This window comes from Cheilinus undulatus, linkage group 19, assembly GCF_018320785.1.
Source record: "Cheilinus undulatus linkage group 19, ASM1832078v1, whole genome shotgun sequence".
NCBI lineage: Eukaryota > Metazoa > Chordata > Actinopteri > Labriformes > Labridae > Cheilinus > Cheilinus undulatus.
In genome coordinates, this window is record NC_054883.1 from 38,957,181 (window position 1) to 38,983,815 (window position 26,635).

The 26,635-nt window shown below is 38.7% G+C and overlaps 2 protein-coding genes across 5 annotated transcripts in view; both read right to left on the bottom strand.

The window, feature by feature from the left end:
• The window catches only part of map3k15 (mitogen-activated protein kinase kinase kinase 15), a 44,270-nt gene extending 24,749 nt beyond the window's left edge, over nt 1-19,521 (bottom strand). The window contains exons 1-15 of one of the 3 annotated variants that reach the window (XM_041814574.1): nt 18,720-19,521; nt 12,555-12,694; nt 12,236-12,259; nt 11,806-11,883; nt 9,634-9,827; nt 9,088-9,256; nt 8,855-8,961; nt 7,383-7,553; nt 7,110-7,222; nt 6,594-6,753; nt 4,888-5,038; nt 4,701-4,808; nt 2,675-2,724; nt 2,326-2,421; nt 2,084-2,171 (exon numbers count right to left, since the gene is read on the bottom strand). In XM_041814574.1, coding sequence (XP_041670508.1) covers nt 2,084-2,171; nt 2,326-2,421; nt 2,675-2,724; nt 4,701-4,808; nt 4,888-5,038; nt 6,594-6,753; nt 7,110-7,222; nt 7,383-7,553; nt 8,855-8,961; nt 9,088-9,256; nt 9,634-9,827; nt 11,806-11,883; nt 12,236-12,259; nt 12,555-12,694; nt 18,720-19,029 — 1,959 coding nt within the window. In that variant the 5' untranslated portion in view covers nt 19,030-19,521. Of the gene's footprint in view, nt 1-2,083; nt 2,172-2,325; nt 2,422-2,674; nt 2,725-4,700; nt 4,809-4,887; nt 5,039-6,593; nt 6,754-7,109; nt 7,223-7,382; nt 7,554-8,854; nt 8,962-9,087; nt 9,257-9,633; nt 9,828-11,805; nt 11,887-12,235; nt 12,260-12,554; nt 12,695-18,719 lie in introns of all 3 variants that reach the window. The other 2 variants (XM_041814573.1, XM_041814575.1) reach the window with 2 other exon arrangements.
• Nucleotides 19,522-23,092: 3,571 nt separating this feature from the next.
• The window catches only part of sh3kbp1 (SH3-domain kinase binding protein 1), an 82,529-nt gene continuing 78,986 nt past the window's right edge, over nt 23,093-26,635 (bottom strand). For both annotated transcript variants that reach the window (XM_041814561.1, XM_041814562.1), the window contains 4 exons: nt 26,103-26,234; nt 25,377-25,588; nt 25,240-25,303; nt 23,093-24,631 (listed from right to left, as the gene is read on the bottom strand). In XM_041814561.1, coding sequence (XP_041670495.1) covers nt 24,593-24,631; nt 25,240-25,303; nt 25,377-25,588; nt 26,103-26,234 — 447 coding nt within the window. In that variant the 3' untranslated portion in view covers nt 23,093-24,592. The remainder of the gene's footprint in view (nt 24,632-25,239; nt 25,304-25,376; nt 25,589-26,102; nt 26,235-26,635) is intronic.

A 26,635-nucleotide genomic window follows, 5' to 3' on the forward strand; every position in this document is an offset into this window, starting at 1 on the left:
AATGACAACTTGTGTGTCTTTAACGTGGAAACCCTGGATGTGACCTGAACAACTGCCACATAACGAGGCAGGAACTGCAACAGGAAGCTGCTCCTCTGTTGTTGTATCTTAGTGCCTACTTGTGAAGGACTATGATTATTCATATAGCGACCAGATGCAGGGCAGCCTCCACTGCTTACTTTTTGTCTTTAATCAAGAATTCTGTTCATTTAAAACTCCACTCCATATAGTGTAGTTACTAAACTGTGATGTGAGGCGTTTTTTTTATGGAACATAGTAAGTGGGAAAAGTTGTCATCCCTTTTCTTGTGAATACAGACTTCTGCCATCTGGTCACAGATACATGGTACTGATATGTAGAACAAGAAAATGTAAGAGATCGTTTATTCTGGCTTCTATTGGCCTCATTAATAAATTGACCTGATCTGTCCCTATAAACTGCAACGGCTTACATCTGCATGTTTGGCAATCTGCGTATGTTTTCGATTCTGTGTATGTATTCCTGTGTGTTTTGACCTTTTCTCTGCCAACTTTAAAACGACTTACCCCTTAAAAAGTTTGCCTTAACCTCAACCTTAGTGTCTTTTGAGCAATCCAGAAAAGGTCACTATTAGAAGCTTTTCTCCCTTATTATGTAAAAATGTATCAATAAAACCAAAAAAATCCCTTTTCCATTCCATTACTAGTCCTTATAGAGAGCAGTTCTTGATGTACAGAGTCCTCACTTCACAAGAAGTGGTAAGTAGTGGAGATTAGCAGAGCTAGGCAGGACAACAGGTTGCTACTTGTCAACTTTTGTTATCGTTTTGATAGGTCAAATTCACTTACTGTGCATTTAGAAATTCAAATTCCAAATTATGTTGCCCTACCTTCCTGCTTTGTCCTTCAAATGATCCCAGAATGCTTTGCATGCTAGGTCGTTTTTACACCTGATAGTCCGGGGGATTTATACCGCTCTTTGTCAAACGGACCAAACCGTTTGAACACCTACAACCTCTGCCTGTTAGGGACGCTGTCGTCGCAAACAAACGGCAACCAAGAAGAAAAGAAAGCACAGAAGAAGACGAAACTGGGAAATCCACCTCCTTCCGCCAATCTTTTGTTTCCACATAAACACGAAAAACCACAGGATTTACACTGTCTTTGGGTTTCTGCTTTTGCATTGAGACATTAGGAGCAGCCAGCGAGGTGGTGAGCTGTCCAGCATGTCGTTCTTTACACAAGACTAATAAATCAGCACCAACTACGACGTGTTGCTATGGCTACACATGCCAAGCGAGGTACCGACATGTATTTGAGTGCATTAAATCACATATAAATCTGTATATCATTACCCTTTATGCCACTTCCTGCCTTTGGTTCAGAAGTTGGCCCGCTTTGCTTTCACAACTCAAACAAACCGCACCAGGGATCATTTAGAAGCGGACCAAGACCCCCTGTTTTCAAGCGGACCAGAGTCCGCTTCTTTGGTCCGCACCAGAGTTCGGTGAAGCTTTCACACAACTCCAAATGAAACAGACTATCAAGGTAAAACGGATCAGAGTTTGTTTAAAGCGGACCAAACAGCTCTGGTTACCCTTACTCAGCATGAATCAGGAAGTCCACTTTTAACAGCTTTTTCCAACGTTTGTGAATTTCATCCATGAACGTGGAATACTGCTCACTAAATATACCTGAGGAATGCAGTTTTTATTGAATACAGTCCTCAATTCAACACAAAAAGTAAGCAGCTGGGAGCCAGATCAGCAGGCACCTGTATAAGGTCTTAAATATATTGGTTACAGGTTTGACTTCCTATCCTAGCACTGTTTGGTGCATGTCTTCCCAAATTCTCCTTCCCCTCATTTTCTGTCTCTCTTCAGTTAACCTGTCTAATAAAAATTTTAAAAAAGTCCAGAAAAGCAACCATAAAACACAAGAAGAAGTAAGCAGCAAAGGTTGGCAGAACTAAGCACAGTCCTTTAATTACTGTTCTGATTGGGAGCCCCCTTGTGGTGGAATTTATACACAGCACATTTAAAAAGAAAGCTGACATTTACTGTTTAAACAAAGGTTCAGCTTTTTGTTCCCTAACCCCTCCTGACCTCCAGTGTATCTCCGTCTCCCTCTCCCTCCAGCTCCACAGCGTTCCCCGTCCCGTCTGTTATCATCTCCTTCACCATGGAGCAGAACCTGACACACACAACCACACAGATAAAACTTCATAACTACAAAGTTTCTGAAGCATTACAATCAAGTCTTATCAAGACAATCACACTAACAAACGGTACAAACACAAACAAACACACACACCTACACAGACACATCTAGAGGTGTGTGTCCTCACCGACCGCACTGCTCCTCAGTGGAGAAGTAGATCTGGAAGTCGTCTGAGTTATCGTGGACGTAGAGGAAGCAGCAGCGTTCGTCAAACTTACTGATACTAAAAACAGAAGCAATAAGATAAATAAAAGTACTGATGGATTTATGTTTTGTCCAGTGATTTAGAAAATTAAAAATCTCATTGATAAAGAATTTTGAATTCAGTCATTATTTTTAAACCAAGACAATCTAAGCAGAGCAAATACTGTTTCCCTCATAGATCTTTAACTTAAAATAAGAGCAAAATAAGAAATGCATTCAGCAGCATAACGAATAACATGCTTTTCAGTTCACTTCCACCTTTACATACACACCTTATGCCTTTGATGGACATGGCTGTGAAATTCCACTCATGGATTCCCTTCTGTAACAACAGATTTGTCCATATTTTCACAAAATCATTGAACATTTCATGTTTCTTCTTCATAAAAGAGGATCTACTTCACATTTTTATAGTGCATGCATTTATGTTCAAGCTAGGGCTGTCGAGATTCATTGAGTTAATCATGATTAAACAAGGTCCACAATGAATGCACTTTTTTTTATTTTAAATAGTGATTAATTACATGCTTTAATGTCCCTTTATTTTTACTCTATTTTTTTTCATATTTTTATGACTTAAGGAGATTTCATATCATCAAGGTTAAGTTTATATTTTTATACTGGAGGAAATCTGCAGACCTCATATTTTAGGGCCACTTATAATAAGAATATGATATGACCTTGTGGGCCGGGTGTAAGTGTATCAAGGGCCGGATTTGGCCCCTGGGCCTTGAGTTTGACACCTCTGCCCTAATGTATCAAAAAATGTTAATGTGAAATTTTATGGCAACTTTTTTTTTTTAGTTTGTTAGAATACTTAATAAACACCTCAATTCCAAAAACGGAGAATGTTCTGGCTATAGTATGAGCTATTGGGCTTTAAGGGGTTAAATTTCTCTTATTTTAATTTTCAATCCATAACAAGTTCCTTTTGTCGGGGTTAAATTCAAGTTGAAATCTTTGATCTACCAATAAAAGTAGGTCTGTATTCAAACAGGAGGTCAATTACCCTTAGTTTAAGGAAGTAGAAGAAACAAAATTTAACAGTTTAAAATGCAAAATAGTGGAATTTTATTATGCGATAAAAAGGGTGTGATTAATCGTAATTATCTACAGAAATTCTGAGATTAATCACAATAAAAATTTTAATCTTCTGACATCCCTAGTTTAAACCCTTTTTTTTGTGCGGAAAAAGCATAAACTAACATTAAACTACACTTGTCCCAATACCAGAAATCTGAATTCCAATCCGCCACCAGTAAATATTTACTGATATCAAAACCTTTTTCAACACCATGACATCAATAATTACTTACTGGGCAACAGAACTGGTATATTTAATCATTTTAAATACACATTAGAAAAGGTCACGTAGTACATGTGAAAATAAGACAGACTGTCTCAGTATTCTTAAAATTAACATATTTAAGATGGAATATTTCCACTGAATTATCAGTAATAATCCACAAGATTAAGCAGTGTTGTTGTTTCTTATATTTTCTATTATTACTTTATTATTTAGGATGCTTTATGGGTGTCAGTGTTTGCTCAGTGACTTGAAGTTCACAATCAACAGTTGGAAGTCAGGATCTAAAGAAATATTCTAAGCGTAGACTCTGTGGCATCACTGTCTCTCTCCTTTATCTGTCTGCAGCAGAAACACATGTTAACGTGTGCATCTTTATCAGATGCCAAAGGGACTCTAAAAATATATCTGCTAACTGTTAAATAAAATGGTGTGGTGTCTGTGACAGAGGGACAAGCAAAGAGACATGTGAGGGGCTGGAAGGAGAACAACTTCAGCGGCAATCTCTTGTTCTTGTTTCTAAGATCTTTGCTGTGAAACAATCAGAAAAAAACGACATATTCCTCTGTATAACTGCTCACTCTCTCAACTCCATCAAGTTTGTCTTTTCTTTCTCTGCTCACAGCAGCTTTGCTTGTTCTTTCGTCACTAAAATGACGGATACTGTCTCGTTTCAAGTACACAGTCCTGAGAAGATTTTAAGTATCAACAACTTTTACAACCTTCATGCAAACTACCTCAATATTTATGCATACAATTTTATAAACATAAGGATGTTGACAGCAAGATAATGCTGCACTTATGAGATAAGCACTTTGTAAACAGTGTAAATCTTTGTCGGATATGGTGGTCATAAATATAACTTTAAGTGTTTCTATTTCTGCAGCAGTGATGTGGATTAACAAATGTGGATTCAAATACACTGTGACGGTTTATTATCAGTGTAACAATATAATAAATTGAGGAAAACAATTGAGTGGCGATGTTCTTACAGTTTCAGCAGGAGAGACATGCCAGATTGAGACGTTCTTTTCTTCAGCCTCGTTGTTGATGGACACGTAGGATGGCTGGTAAACTTTAGTCGGCTCCAGAATCAACACCTGAAACAGAACGATTTATGGGCAGGTTAGTGTGTTTCCCTAAACATCTGATCATGCTTTCAGCTGTGTGCGTTTGTACTGGAAACCGCAGTCTGTTGGTGGTTCCCTGCGTTGCCTCTACGATGATGTCCATCCAGAAGTTTAGTCTCTCTCTGAGGGGGGAATGTTCAACCGACTGCTTCTTAAACCTCTGGATCAGCTGAAGGTTCTGCACCACTGACTTTAAATACCTGAAGAAATACACACGAAACAAGTCAGAATCACGATTTCAATAGAACCAATCGTGGATATGTGGAAGTATTGTGCAATTTAAGAAAAAACAGGACTGTAAAGACCAAAGAGTAAGCATATTTCCTTGACATCAAACTACATTTTCACAATTTTATGATGTATTTGGATGTTTATGTCATGCTCACAGTCCCTTAAAGCAGGGGTTCTCAACCTTTTCAGCCTGTGACCCCTAAAATAAAGGTGCCAGAGACCAGGGACCCCCACTGTACCTGAAGGTTGTTGAACAGCCCTGCTGTTGTTAAGTAGCAACAGTGGAATTTAAAAAATATTTTCAGTTCTTTTTTAGAGAATCTGGAGACTCCATCCTAGTGTTTTGCGACCCCCAAAAGGGTCCCAACTCCAAGGTTGAGAACCACTGCCATAAAGGACAGGTAAATACATTTTCTGATGAATAAGACAAGAGTGTGGATATTTTGGAAGGGCTTACATCTAAATATCTTTCTTTTGAGCCATCTCTAAATCATGAAAAACTATGAATCACTGGTGAATCAAACTGGCATGATGTTGATGCTGCTCTTCTGCATTGACAAAATTAAACAAAATAAAGACCGGTGAATTTTCCAAGAGTGTATTTCTATTATGTTTTAAAGCTGCTGTGAACAGCTGTATGACCAATGAAATATGGTATTAAGACTGCAATAAATCTGCATTAGTAACTAGTTATTCTAACATACTAGTGAGGAAAAAGCATAAACCCATGCTTAGCTAATTGAGTTTCCAAGACAGACATAACATCAGAAAGGAGATTTGCTTGAAAAGCCTGTAAAGTGAAAATAAATCCGTATTTAAATTTGATGTATGACAGGTCACTGTGTTATGAACCCCCCGGTCAAATTTCAGTCAAATAAAACATCTCTAGGTTTATTAAATTAAGCTTCAAAATCATGAAAAATGAGGCAGTAAAGTCTGCCAGGATGGTGTGGGCGTGTCTGTTGAATGAGCTGAAGCCAGAATGCTTCAATCTGAATTGAGGATAGCGCTCACGCTTCTTGACCTTTTCTTGACCTTAGAAGAGGAGACAAAGTCCGTTTTCTGGCTCAAATCTGTTATGATCTATACGTCACTGTGGCTGATAGATTTGGCAAATTTACCTCACAGTAAACAAAAAACAGAATTTAACTGACTGTTAACTTTCAGTAAAGGCAGAGACATCAGCTAACAACCGACTGAACTGATGAACTGCTCTGTGATTTTATATTGTAGCGTTAGAGGGGCGGGGCCATTCCCAACTACAGGCTCGTGACATCATGAGCCCACATATTGACCCCGCCCACATTAAAACCAGCCAGGAAAGAGGAGAAAAACTTTCTAATGGTCTAAATCCAGAATTCAGTCACATGTAGATCTCAGTGTTTTCATATGTTTACAGCAAACATATTCCAACATTTCTAGAGTGTTCAGACACTTTACAGGGTCTTTAAAATATAAACGAAATCTGCTCCAAACAGCTCTGATACATAAAATACGAATAATTTTTCATATGAATGTCCTTACCAGAGAGGTGGTTTGAGTTTGAAGAGCTTCTCTGCAGCCTGAGTAGCCTTGGGGATGTCATTAGCAAGCATGCTAACTGTGAAAAACTGGCCTATGTCCCAGTAGTTATTCATTTTCTCCAGGGAGCCTTTACGGCCAAGCAGACTGTTCAGCCTCACACCTTCAACGACAGATTACACATGTTACAAAAAGCAGATTATTATTGAGTTTTCTTTCTTTTTATTTACTTGAATTGTTTAGCTTAAGTAACATTTGTTAGGACACCTTGTTCAGTTAAAACTTAATTACTAAAACAAAAAATTAGCCTTAGAGTTATTTTTTTCCTGCACCAAAATACAGACTTTCTTCATGAGTTGATACTCTGAAACTAAACCTTCATACATGTACCACAGACAGTAGACAGCAGGACATTTCAAGGAACTGACACATAAATTATTATAAGCCTGGGTTTCATCCCAGTTTGTGTGCAGGGCTTGCTCATTAGTCAATTTAGTGTTGATCTCAGGATATTTGTACCTATCTTCCTCAGTTCCATTGAGCTCTCAAACTGTTGGCCAGCAACTATGAGGAGGACTGCGAGATTGATCCCAGAGTAGAGAGTGGGCTGCAGCTCAAAACCCTTCCTATACCTGTAGGTGACAGATTAGCTAATTTAGATTGATCATGAAAAAGCCACGTAAAGCTGATTTAGTAGAATCTATATGCAACCAAACATGCAAGAACTAGAAGTAGTTTGAAAAAATAAAAAACTGTCACTAACTGCTATAAAATGTAGATATGTCATCTTACCATTGTATAGCATTGTCTCTGTTTTTTGTGTCTTTGCAGTCTGAGTCCAGAAAGATGTCCTTGTATATCCGTCCACAGAGGCAGAACATGTCCGGCGCTGGATGTTCACACGACTGCAACACCTGCAGCATCACTCGGAGAGCCTGCTCCCTGTCGCCAGGACTATTCCTCCTACACACGTACAAGTTTATTGATATAACTTGAACTTGTAGCCTTGGGTAATTATTAAGATTACCTAATAAAGCAACAACAACAAAAATCAACAATCAACAGAATTTAACTCTTGTTTTACTGGTAGTACCTAGAGGGTGTTGAACCAAATTTGGTCCTGCTCGCCTTGATCCAAACAAACTTGCTCTGTGCACTCTAGTTTTGCACAAAAATAGTCACGTTACACATAAAATTAAACAGAAGAAGCTCAGCTACAAGCCCAAATAAACTATTTTTACATACACCACATCCAACTCAAATCAAATCAAAGACCACATATCAAACTGGCCGTAGTGCTATGTAGCCAGACACTCCTGCCCCCCACAGGATGGTGCCTGGTACTACAGACACAAACATCGTCTCATTCGAAAGCCCAGCCTCTACTGAAAATTAGAGTCATGTTTGTGCAGCTTCCATTTGTTTCAACAGTTTCTTTTAGTTTTCTGCACTTTATTTTTCTTTATTTTTTGTGCCGTTAAAAATAAATCTGCTCCTCTTGGTGTCAGTTTTAGTTCCTTGTAAGACTTTCTTTGAAAGGGAACTATATGGAGGTCTGGGTGATTTAAGGGGGAAAAAAGAATTCCATGATGCAGTGAGCACCAATAAAGGCATACGAGTTAAAAAAAAGTTTAATACCTGAGATTTTTCAAATGGCAGAGATAGTTCAAATTGGGCCAAACTGTGCCCAAATGGCACAAGAGGGGATTTCGCCTGGATACTTTTATTAAAATCTCTCTTATTTTGTCCTGATAACCCTCTAGTGGCATTAAAGTTGAAACAGGTAATGTCAAATTGTGGTGCTTTGGCCTACTGGAAATTTCTGGACTTCAAGTGCATTATTTCTATAGGATATATATGCTTAAAGTGCAAAAAAATAAAAAAATAAAAAATAGGTGAAAATGTTTTTTCATTTGCCGACTTGATTCTCTCTGACCCAGCAACATATATACACATATTTACACTTCTGATAAAATTTCCCAAGTGCCCTCTTCATCATTGTACCTTGATCATTCAAATAGAACTTGTAGTTACAGAGTTATACTCATTTAAAGATGGACTGTAAATTTCGAACAGTAGCCTAATAAAAGAGGCTAGGGCTAAACAGGATAACAAAGAAAAGTTTAGGCAGTTGATTTTCCCCAATCTACCTCAAGATGCAGACAAAAATCAAAAATAAACACCAACGTAAGAATAAAAGCCATAAATCCTCCTTTAAACTGAGGATTCCCTTTTAGGTTAGGCTAAAACCACCTTCCCTGTACCTGTTGAGGGCAAAGGCGTAGTGAAACTGGATCATGGGCTGGGTTGCCAGATCACACGTAGGCAGCATCTCCAAAGTCTGCACCAGTTTCACCATGGCATCATAATCCTTTGGTGGTAAGATCAGACAATATTCCTTTTACTTTGAAATTGAATTTCATAAAGAAATGGGCGAAAATTATCCTTTTTTTATGAATTGATCATGTTTCTGTTCCTCAAAATGAAGATCCCGTACCTGAATGTCTCTGTAAGAAAACAGCAGGTTCATGACAATGTCCTGGGTGAGGACCTCTGTGTTGTCGATTCGTAGTTTAATTCTGGACAGCTCCTTGGCCAGCTCCTCTCCCTGGTACTTCTCTCTGGCTTTCCTGATGTCATTTAGCAGGGTGTCCTTAAAGGAAGCACTGCAATAGATGAAGGCAAAGAGGATAAAGACCATGGCAAAGAGACTTTTAAGGAAATAACAAGGGTACTTGAAAAATTATGACTTTTAGAGGATTAAGTTATGATTTGCAAGACACTATATATTCTATCTTTAGAAAAAGAAAAAAGATTATATTGTCTAAGGGTGAAAAAGGTGGAAACATTACCATTACATAAATAGTACTACTTTATTCCTATAAAGTTTAACACCTAAGACAATCATGACTTTCTTTTAACAAACATATACTTAACTCTAAATATCTCTCAGTTGGGTACTCCATTCATTGTTCTGAAGCTAGTCAGTAAGTATGTTCACAGTTTAAATGGTTTTATTGTGTTGCTGTCCGCTGAGTCTCACCAGGATGTGACATGGATGTCCTTCAGCAGGCTGGTGAAACGGTCAGTCAGAGGGACGCAGAGCGGTCCCAGAAGGTTATCCCAGCTGGGCTGCATGTATTCACTCGCCCTGCGCTGGGCGTCGCTTTCACAGCACATGTACTCATGGTTTGGGGTCACTATGTAAGGGATGAAGTAGTAGTTACCACTGGATGCCTGGAAGAAGGAAAGAGGAAGGTGTTTAGTTCAACAAGAAAAGAGTCTTACGTCCGATCTGGATTTTGAGGAGTGGGGATACTTTGAAATGCCTATTCAAGCAAGTTAGTGGAGCTTCAGTGTCCACTTAGAATGCTCATTTTCATAGCAGGAGAACATGCTACGAATAGAAGTTTTAGTATAAGAAAGAAATATTTCTTTTCAGGGGTGTCAGACTCAATCACAGAAGGGGCCGGACTCTGAATCAAAGTCTAACCTGAGGGCCTAACAGGTTCCATATTTAACCAAACTGTCAACCTCATTTTTCACTAGTAATAAATTATGGGGGGAAAAAATAGCACTGTTGATAAATTATTTTGAGATTTAAAAAGTCCAAATGATAAGTTAAAAGGCTCAAAATCTGAGATAAAAAGTCAAACTTATTTGACTTATTTCAAAAGGTCAAAACACGAAATTAGATGTTAAAATAATGCTTTTAAAAGGCAAAAATATAAAAAAGAAAGTCACAATCATATTTTCAAGGCAAAAATATTACTAAGCATTTAAAACTGTTAACCTCAAAGGTTAAAATATGAGATAAAAGTCCAAATAATAAATTGAAAAGGTCAAAATATGAGCTAAAAAGTCGAACGTATTTGTTCAAAAGGTCAAAACACAAAATAAGATGTTAAATTGATGCTTTTTAAAGGCAAATACATAAAAAAGAAGGCCACAATCACGTTTTAAGGCAAAAATATGGCTAAAAATTGAAAATGATGCATTTCAAAGGTCAAAATATCGCATAAGAAGTAAAAATAATCAATTGAAAAGGTCAAAATATGATAAAAAAGTCAAAATTATAAATTAAAGAGGTCAAAATATGAGACAAAGTCAAAATAATAGACTGAAGTCATACTTGTGCAATGCAAAATTGAAAATTTGAATTGAAGACACAAATGAATTAGTTACCCCACATTTCTTCTGATAATTTTTTTTTTTACTTTTTTAAAAAACATTTTTATTACTGGATATTTGATATCATCCAGGTTAAGTTTACATTTTTATACTGAGGGCCAGTTATAATAAGAATAGGATATGATCTTCCGGGCCGGTTGTAATTGTACCACGGGCCGGATTGGCCCCTGGACTTTGAGTTTGACACCCCTGCTTTACATAATAAAATACAGCTGATAGCTTGGCATTCCTCAACATCAGCTGCTCGCAAAGATCCAGTATTTAGTGACACCTTGGCTGCTGCTATCAAATCTAGGTCTGTGGAAGGTGATAGCGTGGCTGTGGAGCCATTCACCTATCTTGGCCAATGCAAAAACGCTAACTGCAAGGCTAAAATCAAGCGCAGACTTGGCCTCAAACATGGGGCAATGGGTTTGCTGGGCAAGGCATGTGGCTCCCGATGAAGGTCAGAGTCTTTGGTCCACTCTGTTATACTATACACTTTGAGGCCTTGATGTTAACTGATGGACTGGGCTCCTCTGTGACAACTTTTCTTTGGCACATTTTTGCGTATCATTGGCAAGACAGTGTGTAATGCTGACATGCTCTGGACAGCAGAGAAGGACAGCATGGGTCTGGATGATGGCCATTCGGAGGCTGGAGCAGTACAGGGCCAAGGCTGAAGCAGCAAAGTGCTGAACTGGCATATGCTCCCATACCTAACCTGACCTGATATCCAGGGTAGGAGATTGTTCATGGGCATCATTACCACTTCAGCAAAGGTAAACTTAGTAAACAGGGCTCACTTTGGTTAATTAGGTCTACTTCTAAGGTGATTTAGTACACAGTTAAAATGAAGATTTGATACAAAATCCTTCCTTTAGTTGGTGAGTTACATGCTGTTAAGGCATTTAATTTATTATTCACACCACATACCATTAGGAGGCCAGTGCTTTTAGCTCTTCTCCATTTTAACCATTAAATATTATGACTATTAGTTCCTGAGGAAACCTCCTATCATGCTTCGGTGCAGCATAGTACCTACTTTATTGCGCAATCCAGAGCCTCTGTACTCTGGGGGCAACTGAACCCAGGGAAAACCTATTGCTGGAGGACGAGAGGCCTTCTCCACACGCACATGGAAACACACCAAGACGCACACGTACAGTGACAAAAGCACAGACACATAACAGACACAGAAAATCAGTCACTAAGATGAACAGCCAGTGTGAATGTGAGTGTCTTTTCCAGGGCCTGCCATGGTTTGATCAAGTGACCGTGCATAAGTGCAAGTGTGTGAGAGAGAGAGATAGAGAGAGAAGGAGAGTGTGTTGATATGCATTCCTTCATGCATTGCGTGAGAGTACAACTAGTGCTTGTCTAAAATATTATTCCAGAAATAGCAGAACCCACTGTGTGGACATAAATCACTGTGAAACACACTAACACTCACAGTGACACACAGAGAAACTTACTGTGTTCTTCTGTGCCACCATGTCCTGCAGGGAGATAAAACAAAGAGGCTGTGAGATCAGATTTCTAGACTGGAAAGCAAAGCTCAAGTGTGTATTCTTGTGCACGCTTCGCTTCAATTTTCTCAGAACGACTTTCAAACAGCTGTTTTCCCCTGGTAACACACTGCAGGCTGGACTGGCCACATACACAAGACTGTAAATAACTTAATGGATCACTTTGTTCTAAGGAGGTGTGAAAGAATGGCATCCATGAACTCTAAATACATCAGCTGGGTGGCCAAATAGGTATCTGCATGTGTTTGTGTTTGTCTGTGTGTACCTTCAGTGACTGGGCCGTGTCAGGGTCGGTGTCGTGGTATAGGATGACGTTGTTCGCCATGTCAAAGCTCTCCCTCACACCCAGGTGGTAAAACAGGGAGGGCTGTCGGAACACATCACTCATATCCACAACAGCGATGTCTGCAAGAATGGAGAAGAGTTATGAGGTCGTCATTTGTTTATTTGTATCCCTAAAAATTTCTGCCTCATTTTCCTCCTAGTGTGCAAAAAACGCACAGGGGGGTTATTACTGTAAATAAAAAAAGTTATATTAGTTTATTTTTAATTGTTTAGTTTTTTCCTTGTTTCATCAACTTGTGCCATTAACAAAAACACCAAACACTCAATGATTGTCATATCTTCTAACCCTTTCATTGCCATGTTTGCAATTAAACAAAAAAAACATTTTTGATGAAAAAACACACAAATTGATTTGTTTCAAGATACTACACTGAAAATGAATAACTTATTTGTGGATGATTGCAGCCTGGTATATGTAATTGATTAGTAGCAACATTGGTTAAAATGCATTATTAGTTTTATTGTGAGGTCAGTTATTCTAAAATACTCACGTTTTTCACCCTTCTGTGCAAAAAATGCACACCTTTAAATCATGTTATAAATATCATACATTTCAAAATTGTTTTACTGTTATTGAATTATATTTTTCTCATTTAAGGTCAGCCATAACCATAAATTTTAAATACTCATTCATTTTAATTTTTTTTAACTCTTTAAATGCCATGTTTCATTGATGATGCATTTTTAGATGCAAAATACACAAAAAATATATTTTTTGCAAGTTACTAAATGAAAATTACATAACTTATTTTTTGATTATTGCACAGACACACTCACAGACTCACACACTGATCTGCACTTAAACAAAACCTCAGTTAGTGGGAAGGAGAGCAAAGGGCAGTATAACACTGAAATCTGGTGGAAAAACATGCATTTCCTGCCCTCGCCCATATATGGTAAATGTGACTTCACAGCGTAAAAAAATGGTCCAGGTGCAAATCTAAAGCCCCAACTCTCAAATGAAGCCCAGAAACCAGAAAATGCATGATTCATGCCTTAATGGTTTATGGATCAAAAGAAGTGGTTTGAATGGGTTTCAATGCACATTTTTTTGCACACCAGGGATGTTAACGCTATAAAAAAGGTTTACTTTATTTATGATGGGTTGATTGTTGTGGCTGGGACAGAATTTTGAAAACTGTGCGAAAATGAATAAAAAATACAATACACGATAAAATTAATTGTGAAAAAGGACAACGTTTTTTTTTTTTAATATCAACTAAGTGTGCATTTTTGGTACAAGGGGTACCAGAGGGTTAAAAGGATCTCCACTAGTGATACCAGGGAAGAAGCTGGTCCTTGTGGGTCCAGCAAGAGAATGGCAGAGATGAAGACAACAACATAAAAACATGTCTACACTCAATATGAATGCAGTAAATGAAAGTTACTGAAAGCATCTTTAAGGTATTTCAATCCATCAAAAGACTGTTATAGGTAACAAGGTGTTGCATTTTTTCAACTGAAAAAAAGAGATGCCTATTCCTTCAGCCATGCATCTGCTGATAAAAATGAATTTTAGATGAGCAATCCAAGCATGATGCACTCTATTGAGTTTACAAGTCTCATTGAAGAGATTCTTTGACATGTCATGGCATGAAAAGAGCAGATTAACCAGTCCATACCCTGCATTGTCTGCAATGGCTTCAAGGCAAAATAGAAAACTTTAATAGGACTATGCCTTCTTAATAGCAGCAATTATTCTAGTATGCAATGTAAGATGGAATGCAATGAACGTTAACGGTACAGTTTTCATAAAGATGTGTAAACACCAGCAGTTTGCATGTTTGGGAGCAAGCATCTTCAAATAGCTCCTTCTGTGAGTTTGCAGTTGGCTAACCATTTACAGCAGTGAGTGTTTAACTGATCTTTTTATGATAGCAGTCACACAGTTGAATTATATTTACTCTCCCAGAAAAACACCAGGAAATTTGATGGTTAGATAAGGCATTAAGTTACAGTGGTTGAGTAGGTAGAAAGATCTTTTACTAAAGTCAAAGTAGCAATGCCATGGACAACAAAAATATCGTTTATTTTTATCTTACAGGGACAGTGCGATTTACCAAACACTGATTATGCCAGTGTTAGCAAAAAGGCTTGATTCCATCTGCAGTCCATATCCAGGTGTTAAAGGCTCCCTTGGTTCTACATAATGTGCTTGTTTGTACTTGTTTTAATCCTGTTTTTAAACGTCTACCAGATGGAAAGCAGCAAAAGGCTAAAATCTGGCATGTTCTGGCAAAGATCATTTTTCATAGCTCATTGCTCCTTTTTCATGGGAAGCTTAATGGAATTAACTCACTGTACATTTGTTGGTCATGATTTGTTAAAAAGAGTGACACTGCAAAGTAACTGCAGCCAGGGGCGTAGCTAGGGATTTTGGGCCCCAGAAAGAATATTACACACGGCCCCCTTAACCGGCTAGTCAAGCAACAAATGTTGCGCCATATCCATGCATTTTATTGTATTTCTATACCATATTTTCCCCAATTATAAGCAATATTTTTAATGTGGTTAAATTAAATTTGCATGCATTTTTTTCACAGTGCTGGACTATATCATTTGGACATTTCTAAGGGAGGAGCAGGGGCCCCCCAGTATTTATCTTTACTCTAATTGATACAAATTTCAGTCTGTGAGTGACTCATTCAGTCACTTTTGATTCAATAATGACACTAATGACTAAAAAAATAATAATAAAAACACACTTTTCATTGCAGACTTCTCAAAGGCCCCTCCCTACTGTGGGCCCGGGTAATCAGTACCCTTTTTCTTGCTTGTGCTACGCCCATGACTGCAGCTGTCACAGTACTGTGGGGTCACAAGGACAATGTTGCTGCTTGCCTTTACAATGTAGTGAAGCATATGGCCCATCTATAAAGTTGGCATTGCACTAGTGTGCAACACATGCAAAAGAACATTTTACATCACTGTCACCGTGCTGGCAGGACTTGTTACAAGCAGTTTTCACAACGTCTATGCAAAGAGAGAGAGAGAGGAGAATGGCATGCATAAAAGGAGCCACAGGCCAGATTTGTACCTTCGGAATTGGTGTCGAGGTCAACAGCCTCTGTACAAGGGGCATAAACAACAGGCTACCAGCTGGCAAAAATTGTATAATATTTCGTTTTTGCAATATTCAGGATGTTGTTGAGCACACTGAACCTAATTATTAGGACAATATAGTTAGTGTGTATAGCCATGCTAAGACCTGGAACAAACCTTTTGCAGTCAGCTCCAAAGTTGACTGTAGCCAGGCCCAGGCTGAGAGTGTTACTCAGGAGGCTGATCCAAAGTGCATGCACTGATATTATTAAATGGCATCTGGGGATGCCACTGGGTCTTTCAAGAGCACCACCATTTCTGTGGTTGCGCCTGCCCCTTGTGCAATGTTTAACACAAACAACACACAAGCCTAAGATTTACAGAGCATGTAGCTCCAACTTTATTTTTTTTATTTTTTTAATTTAACCTATATTTAACTAGAAAAAACCCATTGAAATCAATATCTCTTTTACAAGGGTGACCTGGCCAAGAGGTCAGCAGCTCATGCCATAATAAATAATACATATTCAAGAGACAAATAATAAACGATATGTTAGAACAAACAATATATAAGAATTAGAGGTAGATCACATTTTAAAGTGCAGCAGTAGGAATCCCAATAACAATCTAAAAACAAGGTCTCGCATTGTCTGTCAATTAAAATAGAGCCAAAGTTTCCACTGAAATAACTTCTGGCATTTTCAAATCGGACTGGAGAGTATTCCATGCCGATGGGCAGCAAAACTGCACGCTCTTTTCCCCTGTTCAGTCCTGACACGAGGAACAAGCAGATGAATGATATCACTAGAGCGCAAAGGCGTAGCGGCTTTTAGTTCTTTGCAGAGGAGTATATAAATAAGATGGAACTAAGCCAAGAAGAGCCTTGTAAATCAGAGTCAGCCAGCGCGTGTACCTGCGAGCACTCAGAGAGGGCCAGTCAGATTTGGCATAGAGTTCAGAGTGATGAGTGAGTCGGCTACAGCCAGTGGCAAACCTCAGAGCGCAGTGATAGTGTTCAAAGAATGTAGACATTTAGCTGAAGCAGTCATATACAATACATCACCACAATCAAGCAAAGGTAAAAAAGTGTTACTGTTAGTCAAAGGAAGGCAGTTTCCTGGGGGTTTGAGATTCAACGGCTTCAAGATTAATAGAGGAGTGTATGCAGGTTATGCAAGTTATTCTCAGAGCCTACTAAAATCATTCAGTCAGCGGTGTGCAGGGAGGGGGGCGGTCACCAAAATGTGTGCTAAAGTGCCCTCTTGGAAGCCAAAACACGTGCTAGAGTGCCCTCGAGAGCCAAAACGTGTGCTAAAGCATCCTCTTGGGAGCCAAAACACGTGCTAGAGTGCCCTCGAGAGCCAAAGCGTGTGCTAAAGTGCCCTCGAGAGCCAAAACGTGTGCTAAAGTGTCCTCGGGAGCCAAAACACATGCTAAAGTGTCCTCGGGAGCCAAAACACATGCTAAAGTGCCCTCAAGAGCCAAAACGTGTGCTAAAGTGCCCCCGAGAGCCAAAACGTGTGCTAAAGCTTCCTCTTGGGAGCCAAAACGTGTGCTAAAGTGCCCTAGAGAGCCAAAACGTGTGCTAAAGCGCCCTTGAGAGCCAAAACGTGTGCTTAAGTGCCCTCCGTTGGCAAAACACTACTGTTGCAATGACTTTTTTGATCTATATTGAGCCAGAACTATATCTCACAGAACCAGTTTGGATTATCTGGTGCTAATATGGTGTTAAAATGCACCAGAATACAGGAAATGGCATCTACTTCATTGAAAATGTTCTGGGGGAAGACCCCCAGACCCTATAGGGATTTATTTATCTATTTCTGTGTGTTCTTCACAGTCCAACGTTGACTCTACACAGTTCTTGTGGATGCTGATCCTAACTACAAACTAACTTGAATAGTCTGTCTAGTTAGTCTGTTTTAAGGCTATATAATGTGCCATTTGCAGAACATATAAACATGTCTAAAGTGCCCTGGAAAACACGCGAAATTTAGTGCCCACTTCAGTGGCAAGAACGTGCTGTATGTGCCCTTTTTTTTCTTTTCACCCCTGCCCTTGAAAAAGTCTGTGCACGCCACTGTACGGAGTGGAAATAAGGTGAATAAAATGGCATCAAAATTGATATTTGTTACTCTTAAAAGTCCCTAAGGAGGATCTCTGGCACCATCAGCTTAGTCCAACCTCCTCAGAAATTTTCAGAATGTCTTATTATCGAGCAAATTGCTGTTAGGGATAATTATAATTAGACTGAATCATGAGACCAGTCTAGATGTGCAGCTCTATTACGCAGATCCCTGTAGTCTGAAATAATGACTTGATTGAGTATTGTGTAGTACTTTAACAAGCAGTGAATAGGAAATTATGAATTGTGGCAAAAATGGATATTGCACCAACATTGTGGGCCTTAAGACATGTAAAAATGTGTGGATGTGGTGAGTTTGGGTTATGTTGATCTTCAGATAAATTATGAACAAGTGCTGCTGGGTATTTGGGTAAACATTTATCATAATTATTTGGGTATGTCTGTGGTTTTATTACTGAAAAGAGATTATTCAAAATGTGTTGCTCACTGTCTGAATGTTTTAAGCAAAATGTAATTCATTATACGGGGCCTACAACTCACTAAAAACACCTCTAAATGTGCAGCCAGGAGTTGTTTCAAGCAGTTTATGTAACTTTTGTACATTCTTTTTGACATAGGGAGAATTCAGGTTGAGTGGACCAGTTAAAATGTGTTTCATATTCTCATCTGATGATTGAAAATATATATTTCTGAGTCCTACGTGGGAGAATAAAATTGCATGACAGCATAGATGTGATATCATCTAGAGGTTGATGAAAAGAAAGCCAACATCTTCAGTGTTGCAGAAATCTATAATCTATTTTCATCAAATTCATGGCAAGAAAGGTTAAGACAGAAATTAAATAAATGTCCTAGCGTTTCCTGACATGTACGGGTTAGGTCTACAATTACAAAACACGTGTGGTTCCTGTTTTTTTCTTCCTCGACTTATGACCTCCACGGTGATCAGTGACTCACCTGCATCGTAGAAACTATCCAGCACGGATGTTTCTCCAAAGTCGAGCCGTCCAAAGGTCACGGTAGTCAGCAGGGCACTCTCAGAGTCGCAGGCTCTCTGCAAACACTGCAGAGCCCCGGACTCTGGGCTGCTGGCCATCACCGCCTTCAGCCCGTCGTTCAGGACGTACACTACCCGCAAAGAGCGCTGCTTGGCGGGTGGACTTGGGCTGGACACGTCGCCCCTCTCCCGGTCCCTCTCCACCAGGCAAACCCCGGCGGAGTGCTCCCCTCCCATATCGGTGACTTGTGTGTTCTGCCCGGTGTCCATAGCGAGGCTCTGAGGAGTAGTTCGGCTGTTATCTCCTTCCTTTACCAGTCGCTATCCACTCCTCGGCTCCCGTACTTCCTTTACTCTGTCTCCTGTTGTGTCCTCCTCTCGCTCACTTGTTGAGCACCTGCCGTCGGACAGGAGCGCGTCTGAGTTTGTCCCCCCGCATCTCCGCCTCATTAACTCACATCACCTGCTGATTATCTCGCACCAAGAAGCCCACTTCACCAAGACTGGATCCGACCAGATCCGAGAGAGGAAGGAGACAATGAGAGAGAGAGAGAGAGACAAGAACGTATCCAGAATTCAGCCTACACTCTCAGGTCCCTCGCCTTCTCTGTGGCTTAAACTTTCCAATCAGGAGACTATTTAGTGAGATACAATCAGGATCGGGCTGTCCACAGCCTGAAATGTTATCCTTGTCTCCCCGGTGGTCTAAATATAAATCGGTTTGTCCGCCTGGTCCCCTCCTCTCAAACCACAGCCAAGTTATGTCCACCTCATGGCTAATAAAGTCAACACGGGGCTGACGTGAAACAGATTTCCCTTATCAAACCTGACTGCAAACACATTACACTTTGACTACACAGTTTAAGTGAATAAAGGTAAATTAACTTGCATTTAAGCAGTAAAGCCTCCACCAGATAACAGCCATTATAACAGGGGTTATCAACGTTGGGGTCGGGACCCCATTTGGGGTCGCAAGACACTGAGAGGGGGTCTCCAGATCACTTAAAAAACTGAAAAAATTTTAATTACACTGTTGCCACTTTACACCAGTTTTGCCTAATTCTAACCAGTTAATATCACTTTTTCCCACCAATTTTGCCAATGTTTACACATTTTTGCAACTTAAAACCAATTTTAGGCATTTTTAAACCCTTTCCACCACTTTTTTTCAGCCTGTTTTTGCTACATCTAATCCAAATCTTGCCACTCTCTGCCTATTGTTGCCTCTGTTGATACATTATTGCCACTATGGAAGTAAATCAGTGCCATCTGAGTTTGAATTTGAATTTCTAAAACTGTTTTATTTAGCATCAAAATTGGATTTTGAATTTGAAGAACCATCATATTAGCACCAATTTTTTTTGCCACTGAATTTTTATCCAATGCGAAAATAAATTAAGTGTAAAAAAAAAATTCAACGTCTCAAAAAAATTCAGATTTAAAAATTCAACATCGAAAAAAATCAACGTCTCAAAAAAATTCAGTTTTTAAAAATTCAACATAAAAAAAAAAATTTAGTGTTAAAAAAATTCAATCTCCAAAAAAAAAAAAATGTAAAAAAATTCAACATCTCAAAAAATTCAGTGTCAAAAACTTCAACAGCAAAAAATTCTACTTCAGCATCAAAAGAAACCGAGTAAACCAGGGAGAATCTCTGTCTTTATTGATCTAACGTCCAGCCAATCAGGTTACGCTCCCTTGGTCATGTGACGGAGACCCATGAAGCTTCATCAGCAATGTCAGTTTTTTTACCACTTTTTAAGCCACATATCACGATTTGATATGCCTATTTTTGCCCATTTCTGACTATTTCTGCCTCAGCTAACCCATTTTTGCCAATTTCGATCAATTTTCCTCCCATTTTACCAAATTATCACCTATTTTTGACACTTCAACGCCATTTGAGCCACTTTTGAATCCCCTTTTACCACTGAAAATGCACATTTTTGCAGCTTAAATACTTTTTTGCCATAAATTTCATCTAATTTTTGGCATTTCTAACCCATTTCTGCTTATTTTAAAATCAAATTTCACCACTTTTACCACTAATTGTTGCCATTTTTAACCCATTTAGCTATTTTTAAGGTATTTTAATTCTGTTTTTAACCAAAGGATTTACATTTTTAAGAGGGTTACTTACTACACAAATGAATTAAAATTTGTTTCTTTGATAAGAGTGGGTATGATGCAGGTTAAATATAAAACACCACAGCTTTAGTCTACAATGGCCCATGATTTTGCTGCCCCCCCCCAGTCTGGCTGGGCCCCAGAGAGCTCTCCCATTTTTCACCCCTAATGGGCGGCCTTGTCTGCACATGACTATTCTTGAATGTGCATGGCTGTGTTCAGCCACCTTCAGGTACAGTGGGGGTCCCCGGTCACTGGTGCCTTTATCTTGGGGGTCGCGAGCTGAAAAAGTTGAGAAGCCCTGCATTATAAAGTTGAAAGAGCTGATAATGCAATAATTTAACCAAGATCAACTATCATCATTGATGCTAAAATGCTAGTAAAAGCTAAAATCCCTTTTTTGTTTCTTAACTTGTTGTACACACTATGACGCAAAAGTTGTCTTGTGATATTTGGTTTTTCCAGGAATGTTATGTTCTTTCAGTTAAATAATGCTGTTTCAGAGTTAATACAGTGGTTTCAAAGGTCTTTAAGCCTGAGTCAGTTACTTTTACTTCTGTTTACAAGGACCATCAGTCACATGAGATAACAGTCATCCAGCAGCAACTACATGAGCTGTTGTCTAAAAAACATACACAAACACACTTTTGTGCCTGCAGATACATGAAACACTGTAGTCATCAGAAAAAAAGAAAGTATACACACATACAGTACATAATAGCATCTTTATTACACTGAATTATAAAAGTATATATTTATCACTATCCTGGAGAGAAAGGACCAAGTCAAGAAAACAACTTGTAGCCTCAGTCATAGCAGTTTTCTTGTTGTCATACGAAAGAAAGGAAAAAAAAAAAACGAAGACTTGGAGTCAAAACAGGAAGGCCACAGTGACGGGTTGCCATAGATTCTGTGCACATATAAGGAAGGGAGGCAAACAGCCGTACATGCTACCACACATACATGCACGCACTCATACATCATCTTTTCTTCATCAACCTGTGAGGTCTTTTCAGTCACTACATTCCTCAAACCCTGTCCTTAATTTTACCCTTCAACTGCTACCAAAAGAGCACCAGAAACATCAGACGCACATGGATCACTATTTTGATATTCTTGGGGGGGGGGGTGTGATGCGACCAGCACTGGTGTTTCTTGAGGTTTCTGGAGTCATGGAGCAAAAGTGCAAAAGCAAAAAAAAAAAAAAAAGAAAAAAAAAAGAGAGAAATAATAAGCTTTGTCCGAAAGGCAATACTCTTGACCTAACAGATATCACAGATAAGATGCATTCAAACAGTTTTATGTGCTTTTCTTTGTACAGTCTTACATTTTCAGCCAAATATCCATTTGAAATTTGACATGGTCTTTGATATTGTGGAAAATCAAACAAAAAATTCTTCTTTTTTATCAAGTGTTGGCAGCTGTTTTATAAGAGTGAGCTTTGCTCAGCATATCAGAAGGACTGGAAAGTAAACAAACGCCTGGCTCTTTGCAATGGTGACAAACATTAATGTACAATATTAAACACCTTATCCAAGGTGTAAAATGGACAATTTGTGTTTTTTTATGGAGGTGTGCCTGAATAATTCTTGATGCTAATGTTTGTAGCCGACAAACAATCAGAAATTCTCACCTTTACAACTCAAGGTTTTGTATGGATTATGCCAGTGGTTCTCAACTGGTGGGTTGGGACCCAAAAGTGGGTCACGGAGCAGTTTTCAGTGGGTCGAAACTAGGTGTCACTAAAAAAATGGTGGCAACAAGTCCTGAGGTCCTTAGTGGACATGCATTGATACCTTTTATTTTACCTTGTTTTAATATTTCAACTAATTTACATCATTTTCTTGCAATAAAATGGCTACTTTTCCCATGATAATGACGGGATTTCTCAAGATCTCTGGAAAACTGGCAAAAATTTACACATAATCATGGGGAAAGAGGGTATAAAACTTGTCAGTTTTTGTCCCTTTCCTTTTTTATATCATGTATTGTGGTCCAATTATGCTCCAGACTGCAACATATTCAATAAACTAAACATGCATTGTTGAGCTTTTTTTGGAAACTTGCACTCACAGAAATATTTTTGCCATTTTTTGCCACAAATTTTATGTAATTTTTGGCATTTCTAACCCATTTCTGCTCATTTTATAATCAAATTTCACCACTTTTACCACTGATTTTTGCCATTGTTAACCCATTTTAACTATTTTTAAGGTATTTTAATTCTGTTTTTAACTAAAGGATTTACATTTTTAAGAGGGCTACTCACTACACAAATGAATTGAGATTTATGTATTTCAATTGCATATAAAATTTCCATCCATTTGAATTACAATAAACTTTATGTGCTGCATATTTGTCACTCTAATGTAAATGAAACAATAAAGAATGACATTTATGTAATAATACCAATAAACCCAATGTGTTTTGAATAAATAATAACAGATTTATGTATTCATTGTTGATAAATCCAAGTTGTTTCAAATACTTAAGAACGAGTATATGTATTTAATATGCAGCACATAAACTTCATTGGCCTATTTATGTTTAATCTAAGTAATTCAAATGGGTGGAAATTTTATATGCAATTGAAATATATAAATCTTAAGAATAGGCCTAAATATTTCTGTGAATGTGGGTTGAAATTTGTTGTAAGAGAGACTGGTGGGTCCTGAGGCTGGACTAGTTGAGAACCACTGGATTAAGCTAACAAAGGATCATGGGCACTGGCTGGCAATTTAATAATTCTTGGACAGAGCCATTTCTTTCTATTCCCAGTCTGTTTTGCTAAGCTACTTCAGTGCAATCAGTAGCTCTGTAATTCGTGTGCAATAAACATTTTGTTAATAATCTCCCAAGAACAACAACTAGATTTACCTAAAAGTCAACAGTTTCTTCAATACAGCCTTTGCAGTTGGCTATAATTTCTCACATTGATAAATCTTTATCAAAATAATACGGGTGTGCTTTTAAGTTTAACCTTCAAACAGCTAAAATACTTAACAAATTTAAACTAATGACACTAAAAAAAAGAGCTGCAGGTAAATCCAATGCTTGTGGGGCGCATGATGGATGCTTCAAAATCACCCGCCTGCAGCGTACCATAGAAACATGATGTGCCTTCAGGTGTTATTTTTAATCAACCAAAATCCTAACCTCACAATGAAAGGTCAGAATCGGTCTAAATAATCTAGTTTTCAAAAAGGTCCTTGTTATGTTGGTTTGAAACTCCATTCTGGAAAAGTAAAAACGCACCCACACGCACACAAAGATATGAGGCAAAGGCCACAGAGTGGACACAGAACAGCACAGAGGTCGTCTGAACCAACCGGGCTACGAAGGTCGATTTCCGAGATTCCTTCATATTTGGACATAAAAAGTACCGGTGAGGTTGACGGGCCTCGGTCAGTCAGTACCAGTGGCACAACAAGCATGAACAAAGATAGCAGTAAACTTAAACAGAGAAGCCTCTTATAGAGAAAAAGAAAGAAAGTAAACACAGGATAAGGCGGCGTTGGGGGAGGGGAAGGTGGCTGTTTCCATACTGATGTGTTGCTGCTGATGTTGATCGTGACGATCGTTTGGCACAAACTTTGTTTTGGCTGTTTTTGTCAGACCAACAGTGAGAATGTTTTCAAATGTTGGCTTCTGATGTGGCGATCAGAGTGCAATGATGATGATGATGATGATGATGATGATATCTTCTTCATTTTGACAGGCTCTTCTTTATGTGCTCTACTTCCATCTGCAAAACACAGAGACACAATGATGGTTTGTTTATTCTGTAAATATAAATGAACCTGAACCACATTAGAATATAATTTCCCTGATTGTGTTTCATCAAATGCTACAAAAAAACAGTAGAATTACAGAGAGTGTATTGCATTCACATTAGAATTGTTTTCTCTGTTTTCCTGAGTTATTTTATATTTTCCCCCCCAAGTTAATCACCTAAAAATCACATGCAGGTCTTTCAATGTGGCTAACATGGCCTGATGGTTTCATTTAATCTGCTTGCAAAGCAGACTGATCTGCCAGACTCAGTTCCATCATCAGGCAAATCCACCTTGAATAGCTCCAATCCAGAATGTTTGTGCCAAACCGCACTCTGTTTGGACCAGTCAGCGTCAATTGAGGAGAATGAGGCAGTAAATATGGGTGGGGTTTAGTTGTACTTAAAGAGAGTAGAAAAGTTCCAGTTTAATACCAGTTCTTATTTGGTGTTAAATCACACCACATTTACTGCCTTACTAAATGTGCTATCTTAAATTTTTGTACTTGCTTCCCCAGTTTTAAACCTGATAAATTCAGGATGGTTAGATTAGAAAACTGATAATCCGTACTGAGTCTCACCTGTAAACTTAGACGAATCTTCTTCTCTTCATCTAACGCATTTGACAAATGCTTCATCTCCTGCCTGAAAGACAGAAAAACACATCAGAACACTGTCTCCAACATACCCTCACATCCTCCCTCTGTTTAAGCTCTACCTGTGCTGGCTCTTCAGCAGTTCTACAGAGGACCTCAAGTCTCTCAGCTGGTTCCTGAGTTCCTCCAGTGTTGGGGGGGTCAGTGGTGAATGTCGGAGCTCTGGGGAGGGGGTCAGGCCCGAAGAGGAAGACGGGGACACGGGGCGCTGGTTGGAGTTTGGCGGGGTTAGGACAGAGGGTTTGGCGGGCAGTGGTGCTTTACTGTCGGGTGCCTGAAGGCAAAGGGAGACATTGATCTGTAGCTGAAGGAATGCTTGAGTCTTTATTTATTTATGAAATGAAATAAGTCATTTGAACTGGTATCTCTGCAGTTTATGTGAATATCAAGAGCCTGCTCTTCTAAAATACAAAGAAAAAAATAGTGAAAAAATGATTCTTGTGGCAACAAAATATTTCTCAAGTAAATAATTTCCTCGTCCTCTTCCTCAAGTAATCCAAAGAAACTGGTATTTAAACTGTGAGAAACAAGGGAAGGGGTTGATGTTCACCAATCCAGTTTAACTTACTGGATGTTTTTAATGAGATCTAAACGAAATCTAAAATACTGTAATATAATAAAATATCAACTTAAGACCTGAAAGACCTACAGTAGATGCAGCGTAGGTGAAAGGAGTTCAGGCAAGGAGCAAAAATACATTACTATAACTCTGTTATAAAGATGAAAATCTGTGCTCTGCTGCCCTCTGCTGGATGAAAAATGAACACGAAAGGTTTAACTAGTCTTACAGAGATGTTGTGAAGTCCTTTCCTCAGCGAAACCTCCACAGGTCTGAGGGTGACAGAATCTAGCTCCTCCTTCCCTTTGTCTCTTCTGTCCTCTACAGCAGGAGAGTCTATTTCAGTACTGGACAAGGAAGACTGCAAAACATGGGAATATGTGTCTTTAGAATTGGCTTTTATCATAAAATGTCGAAACAAAACAGAAAAATATGAAGAAGTAAATGTTTATTGGGAAAGCATGTCAAGGTTTAAGGCAGTGATACTCAACGTGTGGCTCTTTTGTGATTTGTGGCTCTACTATGTCTTAATTTAAAATATTATGACCCCAGAAACCTTAAAAAAGGGAAACATTGACCTAAGAAATTATCCATTGCAACAATCAGTGTGTTTCCCACACTTATACAGAAGCCTTCAATTATTAAACTTAATTGTCAACCTTTATTTTTACCTGTATATTTACATTGCCCTTATTTGCAATTTTTTGCCCCTTTTTTCATTTTTTTGCCCATTTCTATCCATTTCTATTGCTTTAGTCAATT